Here is an 18,048-nt window from a genome sequence, read left to right as displayed (position 1 = left end):
TTTATTTAAAACTCATTTAAAAATGAGACATAAGTGGAGAGTTGGATTAAAATATTTAATGTATTAACTGATGCAAAAAAGATCACAGCAAGAGTTCCAAGCAAAATTATAGATAAAATAGATATAATTAAAGGAAACAAACAAGGTGATTACATTTTGATTAAAGGCACCATAGACAATAAAATAATATCAATACTGAATCAATATTCACCAAATATTACATATGTTTAAAATTTTAAAGAAATGTTAAATGGATTTCAGGTGAAGATAAATGGAAATGCTATAGAAGTAGAGAACTTGAAAACCAGTACTTGCTCTATTTCAAAACAGGATGAGGGAAAAAGGAAAAGAAACTGTGTTCTAAATGTTTATAGCTGTTCTTTATGTTTACAAAGATGGTAATTTGCAGTGGTGTTTTCCAACTGGAGTACAAGAGTACGGAAGTATGGAGTATGGAGATCTTGGAGTATGCAAGATCCAAGCAGAGAAGCATCTGTTCCTTTTTACATCTTTTTTTCTCAGTAGATGGGAAATTCCTTAACAGAAGGGACTACCAATTCAGATTTTTGGCTTTGGATCCCTAGATCACTGAATATAAAGATTAGGATTAGAGAACAGATACATGAATGCAATGGTATAAAGTCCTCTCCATTAAAGAAAACTCTGTCTGCCATTGCAGTAGTAAGTTGTTAATTTTTTTAGTTTATTAAATTCTGTCATAGATTTAAATGATTCATTTTAATTACATAAACTGTTCATCCAGTATAAAGATTTATAGTACTTAAAAAAATGGAGCAATATCATGCTGTCCTGTTTTAGGAACAGAATTGAGATATGACATGACTGGTTCAAAATTAGGCATTCATTAAGTTGAGGCACTGAGTATTGACTGACTACATTAATAAAAGCAGGGTACTTCTCATGCAAAAGCTGTTAGAAATCAATCTATTTCTGGGGTCTTTGTCAACCAATAATGGCAAGAAACATTTCTATGTGATGCTAGAAGAATGAGTGAAAAGATACTTGGGAAAGGAGCTATGTAAGAGATAATTATTTAGAGAATAACCTCTGGCTGCAGGGCTTCCTGATTTGAGGATATGGGGAAGAGGAGTTCAAGATCATTTAAATCTTGCCTGCTCAGTCATTACCACTTTCTGACGTGGTCACCTCTCATACACTCTACTATGATGCACCAGACCAGAATTACCCAAGTTCCTACATACATTCTCACTTGGCATGATATTGCTCTGCCTCTGGGGAGGTCACTGGGGCTCCAACCCACTTGATGCCAATTAGTATGAGGAGAACAGAGGAACTGGGAAGGAGGACTGAGAAAAACAAGTTCTTTCCTCAGACACAGGGACACAGGTGCACAGCCCCAAGCAACAAAGTTCCCAAGAGTCCCTGATGGCCTAAGCTCCCTCTCTAGGCTGGAGGGATACAAACACAGGATCCTATCAACAGAGACAAACAAGGACTTGAATGCTATTTTACCCAGGGACAATCATCATAAATAAACTCTGATCTAACTGGCAATGCCTGTCTGTGCTATGTGCCAGAGTCATATTTCCAGAGTCATATTACAGTCTATCTGCACAAGAATGAGGAGCAGAATTAAGCTTGAGAAGCTATCTAAGAGATTGTTTGCCTGCAGAAGAGCTTTCCCTTCCTAAGTCACCAGAAGTTGACATATTTGCTATTGCCCTGCTTCCTCCACCACATATCACAAACCTGGCTAAAAGGCAGATTGACCTTGGCTGGGAGTTGGACAGCAGTCTCCCTGATGTTCTCCCTGTTCTTCTTCTTCCTGTTCTCAAAAGTGTCATTTTTGGAGTGTAAGGAGGAAGGGACCTTCTGCTGCCTAAAAAGGACTTTCAGTTCCACATACTACAGAGATGGTGATCTTGTTATTGGAGGATTTTTTCCTTTAGTTCTCCGTAAATTGAACAAATTTCCAGTTTGGAAAAAGTTTGAGTTGAACCCTCAAAACAACACTAAGGAGTATGAGTAAGTACTTATTGCCTTATATTTTAACTAAACTTTCAGTGATCAAAGATTAAGTTTTTCTATATCACCTGCAATTAATCTTTAGAAAAAAGAAAAGAAAAGAAAAAGCCAAGTAACACTTAAGCATAATCAAACAAGAATATTCCCTTAGGGGAAAATCAACAATAAGCGTCTTATTTTGCACATCAGTACATCAGTTTTCTGTAATGGGGGATGCATATTCCTCATAATCTGTCTTTTACAATCATTGGTGGATCTTTATTTTTTTCAGACTTCTGATGACTTTGGACTTGTGTTATTTTTACAATATTCCTGTTAAAGTATAAATTGTTATTTGTAACAATACATTTACATAAAGGAATATATATATTTTATATACATAGATTAAATTTTTGAAAAATCATCATAATATATTTGTTCGTACAAATTTTATACTGATTCTATGAAATCATATTGATTCAATTTCAATAGCAAAAGAGTATTCAATACGTTGGTATGTAATTGTTCAGCCATTCCCTAATCAGAGGCCAACTCTTTCAAGTCCATATTTTTTGTCACTTCAAAAAGAAGTACTTCATTTCATAGAGGTGCTATTTCTCTATTTTCAACACTTTAAGAGTTTATTTATTCAAGAGATCATCAAAATTCAGTCAATTGTTCACCATAAATACAAATTGCTTTCCAGAATATCAAAGTTTATTAATACCTCTATCAATAATACATTAGTGTGACTGTTACCCAACATTTTAATACATATTTCTCTCTTTAATAGTTAATCTTATCATTATGATATGTGGGAAGTCAAGATTCAGATTTTTATTTTATTTGGGTTTTGTTTTCATTATTGTAATTATTAGCTATTTGGAGCATTTTTCTATATATGTAGGGATAGGTTAGATTCCTTGTATGGATAGTTTGTATTTAAAACCTTTAAAAATTTATCAATTGGAAAATGGCAGTGGTACTTACAAACATGGAAAAATTACTTATATATTTATAAATAAGAAAGTTTCAATTAGAAGTGTAATAGAGTTTTACTCATGAATATTTTGGTCATGAATTATTGTCTAGCTCTTAACCCTGGAAAAAATGTCTTCCTTGTGCCACTCTTTCTTTAAGATGTTATTGGTTTTTGTTTTCTAAGTTATGTTAGATTTGAAGATTATAATGAGATATGTTTTTAGGTGAGGGACTTCATATCTACAAACTGATGACCATTTTCCCCAATAATTTCTTATCCTCTATATACTTGGTATTCATTTTTTTTAATTTAAGAAATGATTTTCTAAAAAGTTTGGCAAACCAGAGAAATTGGCAATTTTGCAGATGAGCTGATAACTGGTAGAGAGCCATTTTATGTTCTAAATATGATAGTAAATTTGAATGAGAGGGAGAGAATCTCTAGTACAGTACCTAATGTCTTCAAGCCAGAAACAGGTAAGATGGGAAAAACCATTATAGCTGGGTTATATCTCCCTCCCACTGCAGGTGGCTGCTCAAACACTATTATCAAGTCTTGGCATTAATGTTTGCCATTGAAGAAATCAACAGGAACCCCAATCTGTTACCCAACATTACTCTGGGATTCCACATCTACAATGCCTATGCCAATGATGACAAGACTTTGGAGAGTTCCCTCATGTGGCTCTCAGGCCAGGGACAGACCATTCCAAATTACAGCTGTGACAAGGGGAAGTCGGTGGTGGTCATTGGAGGGGACACTTCTGATTTAACTATCGCCATGGGAAGCCTACTGGAGCTCTATAAGTTCCCACAGGTAAGAAATTATAAGTTCAATTTACCCTATCCTGGTTGAGGGCAGAGGCAAGTTGTTGAAGGTTTACCAATTTAAGTTCCACTTCCAAACAGTATTGGACAATTCTAGTGGCAAATGTATCTTTCAATGCCTCTCAAAGAAGAAATAGAAAACAAAGAGTTTGCAGAAATCAGACTTGTTCCCTTCATTATCTCTTGTAGCAAGTGGCATGTTTCGCCCTACCAAGATTTTGAAATTAGGCAATTGAATGCTGTTAATATATATCAAATATTTCCAAATCCCTGGATTCAGTCGTAGGGAAACAAGTAAAAAAAACAAAAAAACAAAAAATATATATTGAGTGCATCTGGAGCAGTTATTATGAAGGAGAGGACCCCTGGCTGAAGCCCTGAATAATAATAAGTTTTGTACCAGATAGAAATCAAGGAGTTAATTCTACATAGAGTGAGGATGAAGAAAATAGGTTCAGAGGTGGAATGGTGGAGCTATGAAATCTATTCTTACCATGAATTCATTAAATTGAAAAAGGCTCCTGTTTCATTCCTATTTAGATCAGCTCTGGTCTCTTTGATCCACTCCTAAGTGACCCACTTCAGTATCCTTCTGTTTATCAGATGGCTGCCACGGACACCTATCTTGTACGTGGCATGGTCCAATTAATGCTGCATTTCAAATGGAACTGGGTAGGTCTTGTTGCCTCAGATGATTCAAGAAGTGAAAAATTCCTGAGAGATATTCAAGAAGAAATGGCCAGAAATGTTGTCTGTGTGGCCTTTATAGAAAAGATCATCACTGGTTGGTCACTGGATATTGCCGTTTATAATAAATTTATAGTGAACATATTAATGTCAACAGCCAAGGTGATTGTCATTTATGGAAATACAAATTCACTCTTGAGCTGGAGGTTTACCAAGATTCCTCATGTCATTGTAACAAAAGTGTGGATCACCAGCAGTCACTGGGATATTGCCAAAAAACCCAGTTACATCTATTTCAATAATTTCCATGGAGCTCTGGTATTTTCAGATCAGACAAGTAAGATTCCTGGGTTCAAACATTTTCTGAAAACCATTCACCCAAGCAAATACCCAGAGGATATCTTTCTTAAAAAATTCTGGGAAAAAGCATTTGGGTGTACATATGAACAGGGAGAGGGAGATGAAGGGATCTGTTCATCAAATGCTTCTTTGGACACGCTACGTTTGAGCTATTTAGACATCACTATGTCTGACAAGAGTTATACTGTCTACTCTGCTGTATATGCTGTGGCCTGGGCCCTTCATAAAATGTTCTTGCTGAGATCAGAAAAGGAATCTAATATATTTGGAGACGAGGGGGCTTTTCATCCTTGGAAGGTAAGATTGCCCCCTACCTAAGCATTAATGCTTAAATCTCGTATTGTGGGAAAGCCATATACAGAAAAGATATAAGAGACTAGGAAATCAGCTTCCCACTTTTTCAATGAGTGTCTTCTGCACAACAAACTGAGAATTTCACCTCATTTCAAGTCATTTCAGATCCTGTGGCAGAATGCAGGAGTGAGAATCCAGGTAAAGTGGTACCTGAGGGTTTTTGATGAGGAGGGTATCAGGGAAGGGTAAGACCATCAACACTACAAAGTCCTGCCTTCACCATAGGCTAAGTGAGAACCAGGCATTTCTACCCACTCTGGCAGTCTTAGTACACTCCACTACAACATAGTACAATGGACAGAACTTTGTTCTATACCCAGAGAAACTGTACTCAAATCCTGACTCTAGAACATATTTCCTGATTTTTCCAAAGTTTAATCTGTAAATTTAAAAAATTTGAATTAAATAGCCATAGACGTTGTTTCCAGCTTTAGATCTAATTTCTTTCCTTTTTTGCAAGACAATGAGAGTTAAAGTGTCTTACCCAGGGTCCCACAATTACAAAATGTCAAGTGTCTGAAGTCAGATTTAAATTCATGTCCTCCAGACTCCAGGGGAGTCCTCTATCTTATTTGCTACCTAGTTGATCCTTCTTATGTAATTATTAACATGAGATTTTCAATCTCAGTAAAAGAATTTATATATCATCATTTCTAAAAATATTAGCTTCTTAAAAATAGAAAGTTCCCTTATCTTTGTCTTCAGTCCCCAGTACAAACAGCATATTTACATGATGTGGGAGGCACGTGATAGGTGCTTGTTGAATGAAAAAGCATCTAAACTATTAGATTTTTATTAATCCTGTCTCCCACTCATCACTTACAGAGCTTCCAATCAGTCAAGAAATATGCATTTAGAATGGTTCTAAATGAAAAGATGTTACACAATAGGATATAAACACAGAGATTTTTAAAAATTTCTCTAAAGGATCTGACAGGGCAAGAAAGCAACATAAATATGGGTGTATAAATGCATCTATATGTATAGCTCTATAAAGTTATATATATATGTATATTTATTATGAATATATAAATAATAAAGATGAAATTTAGAAAGATATAGGAACATAGTGCTTATATATGTATATAAACTAAATTTAATATATATAACACAATAATATAAATCCTAATAATTACAAGATTTGGGGGAAAGGAAGATCAACAAGATCATCATAAAGAATATCTGAATATGTCCCTCTCTTGGTCTAAAGGTAAAACACTCTTGGTCAGAAATTATGATCAGCTCACTATTACCTCTAAAAGAAAATGAAAAAAAAATGCTCAGCTTGGAATCAAAAGTCCTGCATTGTCTGATTCCACTTATACAAACTCATTTCACTCTTTGACTCAACATATTGTTTCAGCATAAAACCTTACTGAATGTATTATGAGTTAGAATTACATCACCAAACTACAAACTTTTGCCCAGTCATTTAAACCTAAGATATACTGCAACCTTACCACTGACTCTACTTTCCTTATGGCTCAAATGCTTACTGCCACTTAAGAAATCCTTTTTAAATTCCCTCATCTATAAGACCACATTGATTAAAAATAATACTCAGTATAGTGTATTGCATATAGTAGGTGCTATATAAATATTTGACCTTTTCCTTGAATCACACAGTAGTTATTGTTCAAGTTCAATGAAATATCATGCAAAAAAAACATAGTTTCCTTGAAGGTACATGCTTATTTTTTTCATATCAGACCCCATGCACCCAATATAGCGACATGAAAATAGTGGGCACTGAATAAATCATTACAGTTCTATGGGTAAGCTCTGTTGTACCCCACCTACAATAAACTACTATTGCAAGCTTCCCTTTTCTGTCTTCTTTCCAACTCCACCCTCATTGAACAGAGAAAAAACATTTCTGGCCTGTTCCACTGGGTTAAAAACTTTTACTTCAATCTTGAGATTTGGCTAAAGCTCTAGCCAGATTAAATACTCTTGGATTGGGTGAGCAAATATAAGAAAGATGACAATACTACCTAAACTAATTTATTTAGCTCTATACCTATCAGACTCCCAAAAAACTATTTTGATGACCTAGAAAAAATAACAACAAAGTTCATATGAAAAAACAAAAGGTCCAGAATTTCAAGGGAATTAATGAAAAAAAATCAAATGAAGGTGGACTACCTGTATCAGATCTAAAATTATTTTAAAAAGCAGCAGTTACTAAAACCATCTGGTATTGGCTAAGAAATAGACTAGTTGATCAATGGAATAGGTTAAGTTCAAAAGACAAAACAGTCAATAACTTTAATAATCTAGTGTTTGACAAACCCAAAGACCCCAGTTTTGTGGATAAAAACACATTATTTGACAAAAATTGCTGGGAAAACTGGAAATTAGTATGAGAAAAACTAGGCATTGATCCACACTTAACATCGTACACCAAGATAAAGTCAAAATGGGTTCATGACCTAGGCATAAAGAATGAGATTATAAATAAATTGGAAGAGCATAGGATACTTTATCTCTCAGACCTGGGAACAGGAAGGAATTTATGACCAAAAAAGAACTAGAGATCACTATTGACCACAAAATAGAAAATTTTGATTATATCAAATTGAAAAGTTGTTGTACAAACAAAACTAATGCAGACAAGATTAGAAGGGAAACAATAAACTGGGAAAACATTTTTACAATCAAAGGTTCTGATAAAGGCCTCATTTCCAAAATATAGAGAGAATTGACTCCAATTTAAAAGAAATCAAGCCATTCTCCAAAAGATAAATGGCCAAAGGATATGAACAGACAATTCTTAGACGAAAAAATTAAAATTATTTATAGACATATGAAAATATGCTCCAAATCACTATTAATCAGAGAAATGCAAATTAAGACAACTCTGAGATACCACTACACACCTGTCAGATTGGCTAGAATGACAGGGAAAGATAATGCAGAATGTTGGAGGGGATGTGGGAAAACAGGGACACTGATACATTGTTGGTGGAATTGTGAACACATCCGGCCATTCTGGAGAGCAATTTGGAATTATGCTCAAAAATTATCAAACTGTGCATACCCTTTGATCCAGCAGTATTTCTACTGGGCTTATACCCCAAAGAGATACTAAAGAAGGGAAAGGCTCCTGTAGGTGCCAAAATGTTTTTGGCAGCCCTGCTTGTAATGGCTAGAAGCTGGAAAATGAATGGATGCTCATCAATTGGAGAATGGTTGAGTAAATTGTTGTATATGAACGTTATAGAATATTATTGTTCTGTAAGAAATGACCAGCAGGATGAATAAATTGGGGACTGGCGAGACTTGCATAAACTGATGCTACATGAAATGAGAAGAACCAGGAAATTATTATATACTTCGTCAATGATACTGTATGAGGATGTATTATGATGGAAGTGGATCTCTTTGATAAAGAAATCTAATTCAGTTTCAATTGATCAAGTATGGACAGAAGCAGCTACACCCAAAGAAAGAACAGTGGGAAATGAATATAAACTGTGTGCATTTTTGGTTTTCTTCCTAGGTTATTTATAGCTTCTGAATTCAATTCTCCCTGCGCAACAAGAGAACTGTTCGGTTCTACACACATATATTGTATCTAGGATATAGTGTAACCTCTTGAACATGTATAAGAATGCTTGCCATCTAAGGGAGGGAGTGCAAGGAGGGAGGGAAAAAATCGGAACCGAACTGAGTGCAAGGGATAATATAAAAAAAATTACCCTGGCATGTGTTCTGTCAATAAAAAGTTATTTAAAAATAAAAATAAAAAAAAAAAAGCTCTAGCCAAGTGAAAACTTTTTGGATCTTGGTTCTGTTATCCAATTTATTAGCAATCCATTCCAATTCCATGACACTTGAAAAACCATAGGATTTAACTCTCTTTGCTCATTAGAAAATATTGGGGGAAATAATAGAAAGTATAGATTCTACAAAATATCCCTGAATGACTCATTATTTTCTTCATTTTCAGCTCCATTCCTTTCTGAAGAACATCCACTTCAACAATAGTGCTGGAAAGCAGGTGGTCTTGGATGCAAAGAGGAAGTCTATGGCAAACTATGACATTCTCAACTATGTGACCTTTAGCAATGATACCGAAGTCCTGGTAAAAGTGGGAAAGTTTACTCCTCAGGCTACAGATGGTGAAGAATTCACCATCCAAGAGAAGGCAGTAGTATGGGCCACAAGGCTTAGAAAGGTGAAGGATAATTAAAATGTTAGCTTTGTGAAACATCTAAATATAAAAATATAGACCATCAAAATATTCACTAGCCTTTTTAAAAGAGGCAAATGCCACAAAAACAGTTTGGAGAAAACAGCTTACAAATCAAGACTTCATACACAATTCAGTCTAGAAAGGGCAAAGAAAAAATTAAAAAAAAAAAAAAAACAGAGCATGTGTTTCTTTGGATGAAAAGCCCAAGAAATAGTGAGGTTTCCCAATTGCATAGCTGAGAAAGTAGGAAAAGCATCTGATCCATGGCTTCCAAAGGAGAAAAAGTGGGAACATTCTAAACCTTCTCATGATTTTTGACCATTTCCTGCTAAACCCAGGAAAGTTGCCATGAAGTTGCAGTGTCCTGATTAACATCTCAGCTGTCAATACACTAGACTTCTAGTATAATATTCTAGATTTTCTCATGCCTAGCTCGAGACCCCATTATTTGGAAAATATTTCCCAATTTTTATCATATATTTCAAACATGATATCAAACAGACATAAATTTGTCAAACATTTATAAACTAATTTCTCTGCTGGGGGATCCCTTTTCTTATCTGGGCATTGACACAATTAAAGAACAAAATACACAGGGACAAATGGAATTAGACAAATCTATAATTTTACTATAGTGAAACAAACCACAATATCTGATCAAGTCAGTATAAATATATTAGTCACTTTCAGGTTTTCTAGTGATAAGGGTATACTATTATAGGAATGTAAATTGTGCTAAAATTGAACAACCAGTAGGGCTGAAGAAGAAATTGATCTTCTTTTTATAAAACAATCCCTTTCTCCCTCAAAAAAATATAATATACAAGATACAATAATCGTGTATTCATTCAAATAGAACTTAATGACTTGGTAAATATTTGGGGAGATACAAAGATACCATCAATATCCTTCACAAGTGGCTCCTTCTTGTTGACATTTCACTAAAACTTGTGGGTTCGAATATAATTGTGCTGAACACATGTTTATTTCAATCTGCAGATAAGTTCAGTATCCAACTTCACTTTCCAGCACAGCCCTCTTCATTCTTGAGATAAAATTCAGTTTCCTAGAAAGATGCAGGGAATCAAAATCATTAAACAGAATGTGTATTTGTACTATCTGTTAATATATAGGGCAGTATAGAAAGTTGAAGAAATAGCTGACTTTTTCACAGGATTTCCTGCAAGGTAGAGCTTCTACTCCAAAATGTATATAGAGTTATTGATTCTCCTGGCTTCTTCCTTTTCTGCAAATGCTCAGTCTTTACTTTGCTCCTGAAAATTATTGAAATACTAAGATTATTCAATCCCTCCACATCCAGACCCTCAAAATCTTTACGTCAGAAAAAGATTACTGCTTTTTGTACAAATTATTTGTTTGTTAGCAAGTCTCTCAAATAATAGCTTTAAATATTTTTAAGAAATCTATAGGTACTTTCACATTCAGTTCTGATAATAAAATGCATAATACTCTAACTTAATAAAAGTGATCACTTTTAAGTGGGAGAAATAATCAATGAAGCACTATCTTTACATTCTACACACAGAAACACACAAACACACACATACATACACACACACAAACACAAATACTAGTTTTAATATTTGTTTTCCTGAGAAATTAATGAGAATTTATTCAGAAAAAAGTCTTTAGTCTCCAAATCTGATATTTTTAAGTGATTTGGAAAATGACTGCATTAACTTTTAAATACTTCTCCAATACACTGTACTAAAATACTATTAGCAAAAGCCTCTTTTGGTCATAAATTCTGCTATTTCCCCCCCAGGAGATTGATAAATTCTTATACAGTAAGAAAAAACTGCAATTTCAGCCTCGGATATTGTTATTCTTCATGTTTTCCCAACTCTTTGAGACACCACAAAAGATACCACACCATGGTCTTTTCTCCTCAACATCTCATGAATACTACTATTGTTTTCTTTCTTTTATAGTATCTATCTATCTCTTCCTCTGTAATTCACTTTTCTTTTTGTCAGAGCAGGAACTTTTCCAGTGGGTCCCATTTTCTCAATATGGAGACAAAATATTTAGGCTACAGTTTCATCGCTTGACTTTCCAAATGTTTTGCCTGGATTCGTTTTTGCCAGTACTGACTGGTTTCATCTCTGTGCTGTTTTAGGCAGTGTCAAGAATCTTCTCCAGCACCACAATTCAAAACTGTTGATTTTGCAGGGTTCAGATTTCCCCAGTCTAAATCTCAAAACCATTGTTGACAGAAAAGCCACAGCTTTGTCTGTACAGATTTTTGCTGTTTTTTCTCTGCTGTTCAGATATATCTGCTTCAATTCCTTCTCTGTTTGTTAACAAGAAAGTGATGCCGGCAATCAGCAAGATTTTTGCTGTTATTTTGTTGATTTTATTGTATACTTCTAGCTTTAAATGTAATTTTTTTCATTCAAATCAAGAGGGTTTTTGATTTTTCTTTGCTTTTCTCCTCACAAAGTTTTGTCTTATTATCTGAGATTGTTGGTATTTCTCTCAGAAAAGTTAATTCTAGATAATATGCAACCTGTTCATATGGAATCTACATTTTAACACCATTAAGGTTTCTCTGATTTAATTATATCTGTTATTGACCTGCATACAGGTTACTCAAGTGACAGGAAGGTGATTTGTTAGTTTCACCTCTTGAAGGATTACACACATTTGTTATGAGTAATCCAATTCATATATAGTCCATGAAGCAGGCAGAGAAGGTTACATGTTTGTTTTCTGGAACTCCCTTCCATTTTCCACAGTCAAGAGAATATTGACAATTTCATCCATCGTTCCTCTGCATACATGAAAAGCAGAAGACTCTTCTTTATTCCCATATTATAGAAACCTAACTTGAAAATCTTGAATAAAAACTTTCAGGGATATGAAACAAGTGCAATAGCTCAGTAATCTGAACATTCTTTGGCTTTATAATGCTTTGGAATAAACATGTAAATGGATCTTTCCAATCCAGTCACCACTATCAGGTTTTCCAAATTGGCTGGCATTGAAGTGCAGCACTTAAAAATGGTGCTATTTTTTAAGATTTTTAAACAGCTCAGCTGGAATTCCATTTCTTCTACCAGTCTTCTCAATGGCAATGCTTCCAGAGGAACATTTCATTTCATTCTCTAGGATATCTCCCTCTTAAAACAAATCCCCCATTGCTGCAATTATTGGTGGTGTGAAAGCCTTCCTTGGATAGTTACATTCTGTATTCTTTCCAACTCTTCAGATTATGTCATGTTTCTATTAAATCACTAAGATTTTCTCTTTTATCATATTTATATTTGCATGAAAATGTCCCTGATATCTCATATTTTCTGCAAGAAATCTCCTCTTTCCCATTCTACTGTTTTATTTTCTTATTGCTTAAGAAAATGTCAGCTATTTCTTCTGATCCTAATATCAAATAGGATGTAAGTAGGAAGAAATATCACTTCTTAAATGTTTAGTAATCTACGTCTTTTTTGAAAAAAACAAAACAAAAACAACTGAATCAGTCTTTGGCAGAATGACTATTTTACTGATGTAAAATAGCATTGGCAGACTTTATCAAACCATCAAATACTGTATATATTGCTACAAACAAACTAAGCTTAGGTAAGAAATTGTGCTAAGTAATGATCAATACTGCTTCAAAAGCCTTTGGATCTTTACCTGTGTAGCCTCCTCAGTCAAGGTGCAGTAGTTGTGGTCCTGGATTCCAGAAGAAATCCCAAGAGGGAAAGGCTGTCTGCTGTTATGGCTGTGTCCCCTGCACAGACAGGCACATTGCTAACCAGACAGGTGAGTCTGTGTGAATACTTTTGTTTTCTTTTACTAAACACAGATGAAGGATGACCAAATAAAGCTGAATGAGTCTCCCAGGTGACAACCAGGCAAAGGAAACTTATTAATCCAAAGACCAAGAAAACACTAGAGGAAAGGTAAAAAAGATCAAAGACACTGAAAGCCTAAAATGATCGCTATCAGGACTGTTTGTGGGCTTGAGGCGCAACAAAGAAGGAATTTCTTGCCTAGGATTTCTGTAATTCATTGGTAGAAATACATATTTAAAATGTGTTTTCCCATTGATGTAGAACTTTAGAGTTTTCCACACAAATCTTTTCCATCAAGACAGCAATTACAAAATGCAATTCTTGACTTACTACTGGTAGAGAAATATTAAGTGACCGTTCGTGGCAACACAGCTAATGAAGTGATGTGGAACATTAGCCAGGGTACTGAAATGCCATCCATCATAATTTTCAGTTCACCTCAGCTGTCTCACCTGACTGTTACTCATTTGATGTGCAATGGCTGCCAAGACAGCACAAATTTATCTAATTCAAAACCAACTGTCATTCACAACATTTCTTGGAATGTGCTTCACACTAACCTCTTTAAGCCCCAACTTTTACTTACTCAATACAAAACTATGATTTTGGAGAAGATGCAGATATGATTTGAAGATAGCTTAAACAGAAAAGGCTTTGCAAGTAAGCTGAAATAAGGCGATTCACTGCTAAAATGAAGTAAAGGAAAATAATGTATGTTGTGGAAATAATGTAACTTAGAGCACTACCTCCAGGAATAAGATCTCTGGGAAGAAAGATCTTGCAGTCGTCTTTGATCATTAAGAGAAAGTGGGAGCATGGTCTTTCCTCAGCAGATCAGGGAAAATCATAGCTTATGTGGGCTTATTCTACATCTCTCCAATATACATCAGACATTTTTCTCTTTGCCTGATATAGAAGGAGTAGAGCAAGGAAATGCCTAAGACACAACAGGTAGAAATTTTATTTTCTAGAACTAAAATATACCTCTATCTCCTCCATTGTTCTTTTAGTAAAAACATCTCATTAGAACATCTTCTTTATGAAGAGAAGTATAGCTGCATATTTATAAGTTCATGGGCTCCGACAATCATTGTACTTCAAAATTGGACGGCCCTCCACAGTCATAAGCGTCACCATGTCACCATGGTAATCAAAAAGTAATCATCCAGCATCTTCAGGAAGATGCCCCAGGAGAGGATCTCAGGGCATTTCTAGAGCACTCACATTACAACAAATTTACCCTGACACAAAAACTAAATTGCCTTCGCAGAGTGCTTTAGAGTTTGTCCTCTAGCATCCACAAAGCAAATCCATTCCCTCCTCTAGCTATAAGTACTTTCTTTGAATAAAGACATCCCATCAGCTACCAGGTTTACTCAGAAGCTTCTCTTCTCCAGGCAAATCATCCTCAGTACCTTCCATTCATATTCCTAGATCAATCAGAGTTGATGTCCATCAAAACAACCTGAGCATCATGTGGGTAAAGTCTAGAAGAAAATGTCACTAAGTACTTGTATACAGACATGTCATTGATATCCAAAGAATCAACAGAAAGAAAAAGACATCAAGATCTTTAAAAGTTGCAAGGAAGTTATCTTCACACACATTCCAGAAAGAATAATATTTTCAGGACAATGGAGTCGTTTTCCTCTGAGAAAAGACCTATAAGGAACAGAGAGCTCTAAGCTGAGGAGCTGAACCATTAAAAAGATTATGGTACAATTCCTGGAAATAAATTCAGCAATAACTTGACTTGATAAATAGCTGTCACATTAATTTTTATTGTTGTTATTATTACTAAGAAAAATACCTCATATTTTACAAGAATTCTGATAATATTATTCATAAAAGAGCTATAATTTATGTAGCAGCTATTTGGTAAATAGTTCAGAAGGTGGAGTCAGGAAGATTCATTTTCCAACTTCAAATCTAGCCTCAGAAATGTACTAGCCATGTGATTCTGGGAAACTCACTTAACCCGGTTGACCTCAGCTTCCTCATCAGATAAATGGGATGGAGGAGAAAAGGAGAAATACCAATTTCTTTGCCAAGAAAACCTTAAATGGGAATATGAAGAGCCACATAAATCAAAATTGCTGAAATGTATATAGTACTTAAGATTGTCAAACACTTTCCATATATTAAATCATGTGATCTTCATAACACTCCATGAGATTGACACAAATATTATTTCCATTTTCCAGGTAGGGAAATTTAAATAGAAACAAGAAAATTGATTAAATATACATCATAAAGTCAAAGAACTATCTGAAGCAGAAATCAAACTCAGACCTTCCAAGTCCTCTGTTTATAACAAGCAGATTCCGGAATCAAATTGAGCAATTTGAATTATTTTTTATACTATTTTTGGTCCACTGATAGGAAAAATTTTCTGAAAATAAAATATGAACACTTTATTTCTTCTTTTCAGACACAGATCAATGTATGAAATGCCTCGAAGATCAATATCCCAATCAGGAGAGGAATCAGTGCCTCCCCAAAGTGGTGACCTTCCTGGCCTATGAAGAGCCCTTGGGGATGGCTTTGGCTTCTGTAGCTGCTTGCTTGTCTTTCCTCACAGCTCTGGTTCTCTGGGTCTTTGTGAGACACAAAAACACCCCCATCGTCAGAGCCAATAACCGGGATCTCAGCTACATCCTCCTCATCTCCCTTATCTTCTGCTTTCTCTGCTCTCTGCTCTTCATTGGCCGCCCAACTGCAATGAATTGCCTCCTTCGACAAGCAACATTTGCAGTCATGTTCACGATGGCCGTCTCCTCGGTTTTGGCCAAAACCATCATTGTGGTTCTGGCCTTCAGAGCCACCAGACCGGGCAGCAGGAACAGGAAATGGATGGGATCCAGGACCCCCATTTCTGTTGTTCTCTTTTGCACCTTGATTCAGATTCTGCTCTGTGCAATCTGGCTGCTGCTCTCTCCCCCATTCCCAGAAGCAGACACACACTCTGACCGTAAGCATAATATCCTGGGATGCAATGAGGGCTCTCTCATTGCCTTCTATTTTGTCCTGGGCTACATGGGAGTCTTGGCCCTGGGGAGCTTCACTGTGGCTTTTCTAGCCAGAAATCTCCCTGACACTTTCAATGAAGCCAAGTTCATCACCTTCAGCATGCTGGTCTTCTGCAGTGTCTGGGTCTCCTTCCTCCCCACATATCAGAGCACCAAGGGGAAGATGATGGTGGCCGTGGAGATCTTCTGCATCTTAAGCTCCAGCACTGGCTTACTAAGCTGTATCTTCATCCCCAAATGCTATGTGATCCTTCTGCAACCCCACAGAAACATCAAGAAAACTTTAAAAGATAATTCCACTTCCTGAGTCAAGCATCATTCTGAAATATTCTATAGGTCTTTCACTGATAGTATGATATTGAAAACAATTAACACAAATCAATTTAGCTTCAAAATTCCCAATGAAATCTTCATGAAATCTACATTCACTAATCCTACATCAAGGTGTTAACACAGTGGAATTATGCATGCACCTATTTCCTTGAATGCCCATCTTCTTCCCTGGAAGAAAATGCTCAGTTTAGTGGAAAAGTTTATCATGGGCTACAATCCAAATTCTTTGCTTTTTGGAATTATTTAGAATAAATAATAATAAATGATAATAAATAAATAAATAATAATAAATAATTTGGAATTATTAGATTCCAGGCTCTGCGATTCCTTCTGGTAGAAACTGCTAAGTCCTGAGTAATCCTTTATGTAGCTCCTCAGTATTAGAATTGTAATTTGATATTGTAATTTGTCATTGTAATTCAGTATATTGTAATTCAATATTGTTTGTAACATTTTTTCATTGCTCTGATGTTATAGGCCAGAACTCTGTACTTGAAACAAGGATTCTTTCAAGGTACTAAGTAAGTGGAATTGATAATACAATGGTTATTTAGTTTAGCATGGTGATTAATAGTTCTCTAGTTCAGTATGACTGATTTAATCTTACAACAAATAATGGTTCCCTGGTGATATTATTATTGGTTTAAACTCAGTATACTGTAAATGATCTAATTATAATAGAGCATATAAACTGGGACAAACTCAGTCAGGGTCAGATTCAGAGAAGACAGAAGACTGGAGGTGGGAACTCAAGCTCTCAGAGCCAAGAAGAGAGATTCACTTCATCTCACACCACCATGGTGGCTGACCTATCCTTCTGCATTTCTTCCACTGAGACCAAGCAAGCAAGGAGATAATAAAGAATTTGGACTTTAACAAACCTGGCTATTGTTGTGGTGATTAATCTGCTGAAAGGAAGGCTGCTCCAAGACCTCCAGAAAACCAACAAGAACACTAGAGTCCGATAGTTCTAAAGTTTAGCCACAATATTACTTGCAGTTTTAATTTTGGGGGCATTTTAAGGAGATGCTCGATGATTTCTTTCAATGATTATTTTACCTACTGAGTCTATGACATCTGGGCAGTTCTCTTTGATCATTTTCTGAAAAATAATGTCTATGCTCTTTTTTTCATCATGGTTTTCAGGAAGTCCAGGAATTCTTAGATTATATCTTCTAGATCTATTTTTAGGACAATTGTTTTCCCAAAAAGATATTTTACTTTTTTTCTATGTTTTTCATTTCTTTTGGTTTTCTTTGATTGATTTTTGAGGTCTCATTGAGTCATTTATTTCCATTTCTTCAGTTCTGATTTTTAGTGAATTATTTTGTTTACGTTTTAAAAATTTGGTCATCAACTGATCATGGGTAACTTCAACAAGAACAACCAAAAACTAGTTTCTTTTGAGTAGTGAGGTCAAAAACTAGACTGCATTTAATTTTAAAAAATGAGAAGGAAAGAAAGCACTGGATGT

The 18,048-nt window shown here is 35.3% G+C and overlaps 2 protein-coding genes across 2 annotated transcripts; both read left to right on the top strand.

The window, feature by feature from the left end:
- The first annotated feature begins 1,717 nt into the window (after positions 1-1,717).
- Positions 1,718-11,889, top strand: LOC127556681 (vomeronasal type-2 receptor 26-like). The gene is made up of 3 exons (XM_051989981.1): positions 1,718-2,007; positions 3,496-3,784; positions 9,149-11,889. Exons 1-3 carry the CDS (start codon positions 1,784-1,786, stop codon positions 9,389-9,391), a joined length of 756 nt encoding a protein of 251 aa, XP_051845941.1. The 5' UTR covers positions 1,718-1,783; the 3' UTR covers positions 9,392-11,889.
- LOC127557651 (vomeronasal type-2 receptor 26-like) lies at positions 9,658-17,454 on the top strand. The gene is made up of 3 exons (XM_051990962.1): positions 9,658-9,678; positions 13,060-13,180; positions 15,644-17,454. The coding sequence occupies exons 1-3, from the start codon at positions 9,658-9,660 to the stop codon at positions 16,546-16,548; spliced, it is 1,047 nt and encodes a 348-aa protein (XP_051846922.1). The 3' UTR covers positions 16,549-17,454.
- Positions 17,455-18,048: the final 594 nt, after the last annotated feature.

Source organism: Antechinus flavipes, chromosome 3 (assembly GCF_016432865.1).
Source record: "Antechinus flavipes isolate AdamAnt ecotype Samford, QLD, Australia chromosome 3, AdamAnt_v2, whole genome shotgun sequence".
NCBI lineage: Eukaryota > Metazoa > Chordata > Mammalia > Dasyuromorphia > Dasyuridae > Antechinus > Antechinus flavipes.
Note: the sequence above shows the minus strand (reverse complement) of the source record. Positions and strands in the feature narration are given on the sequence as shown.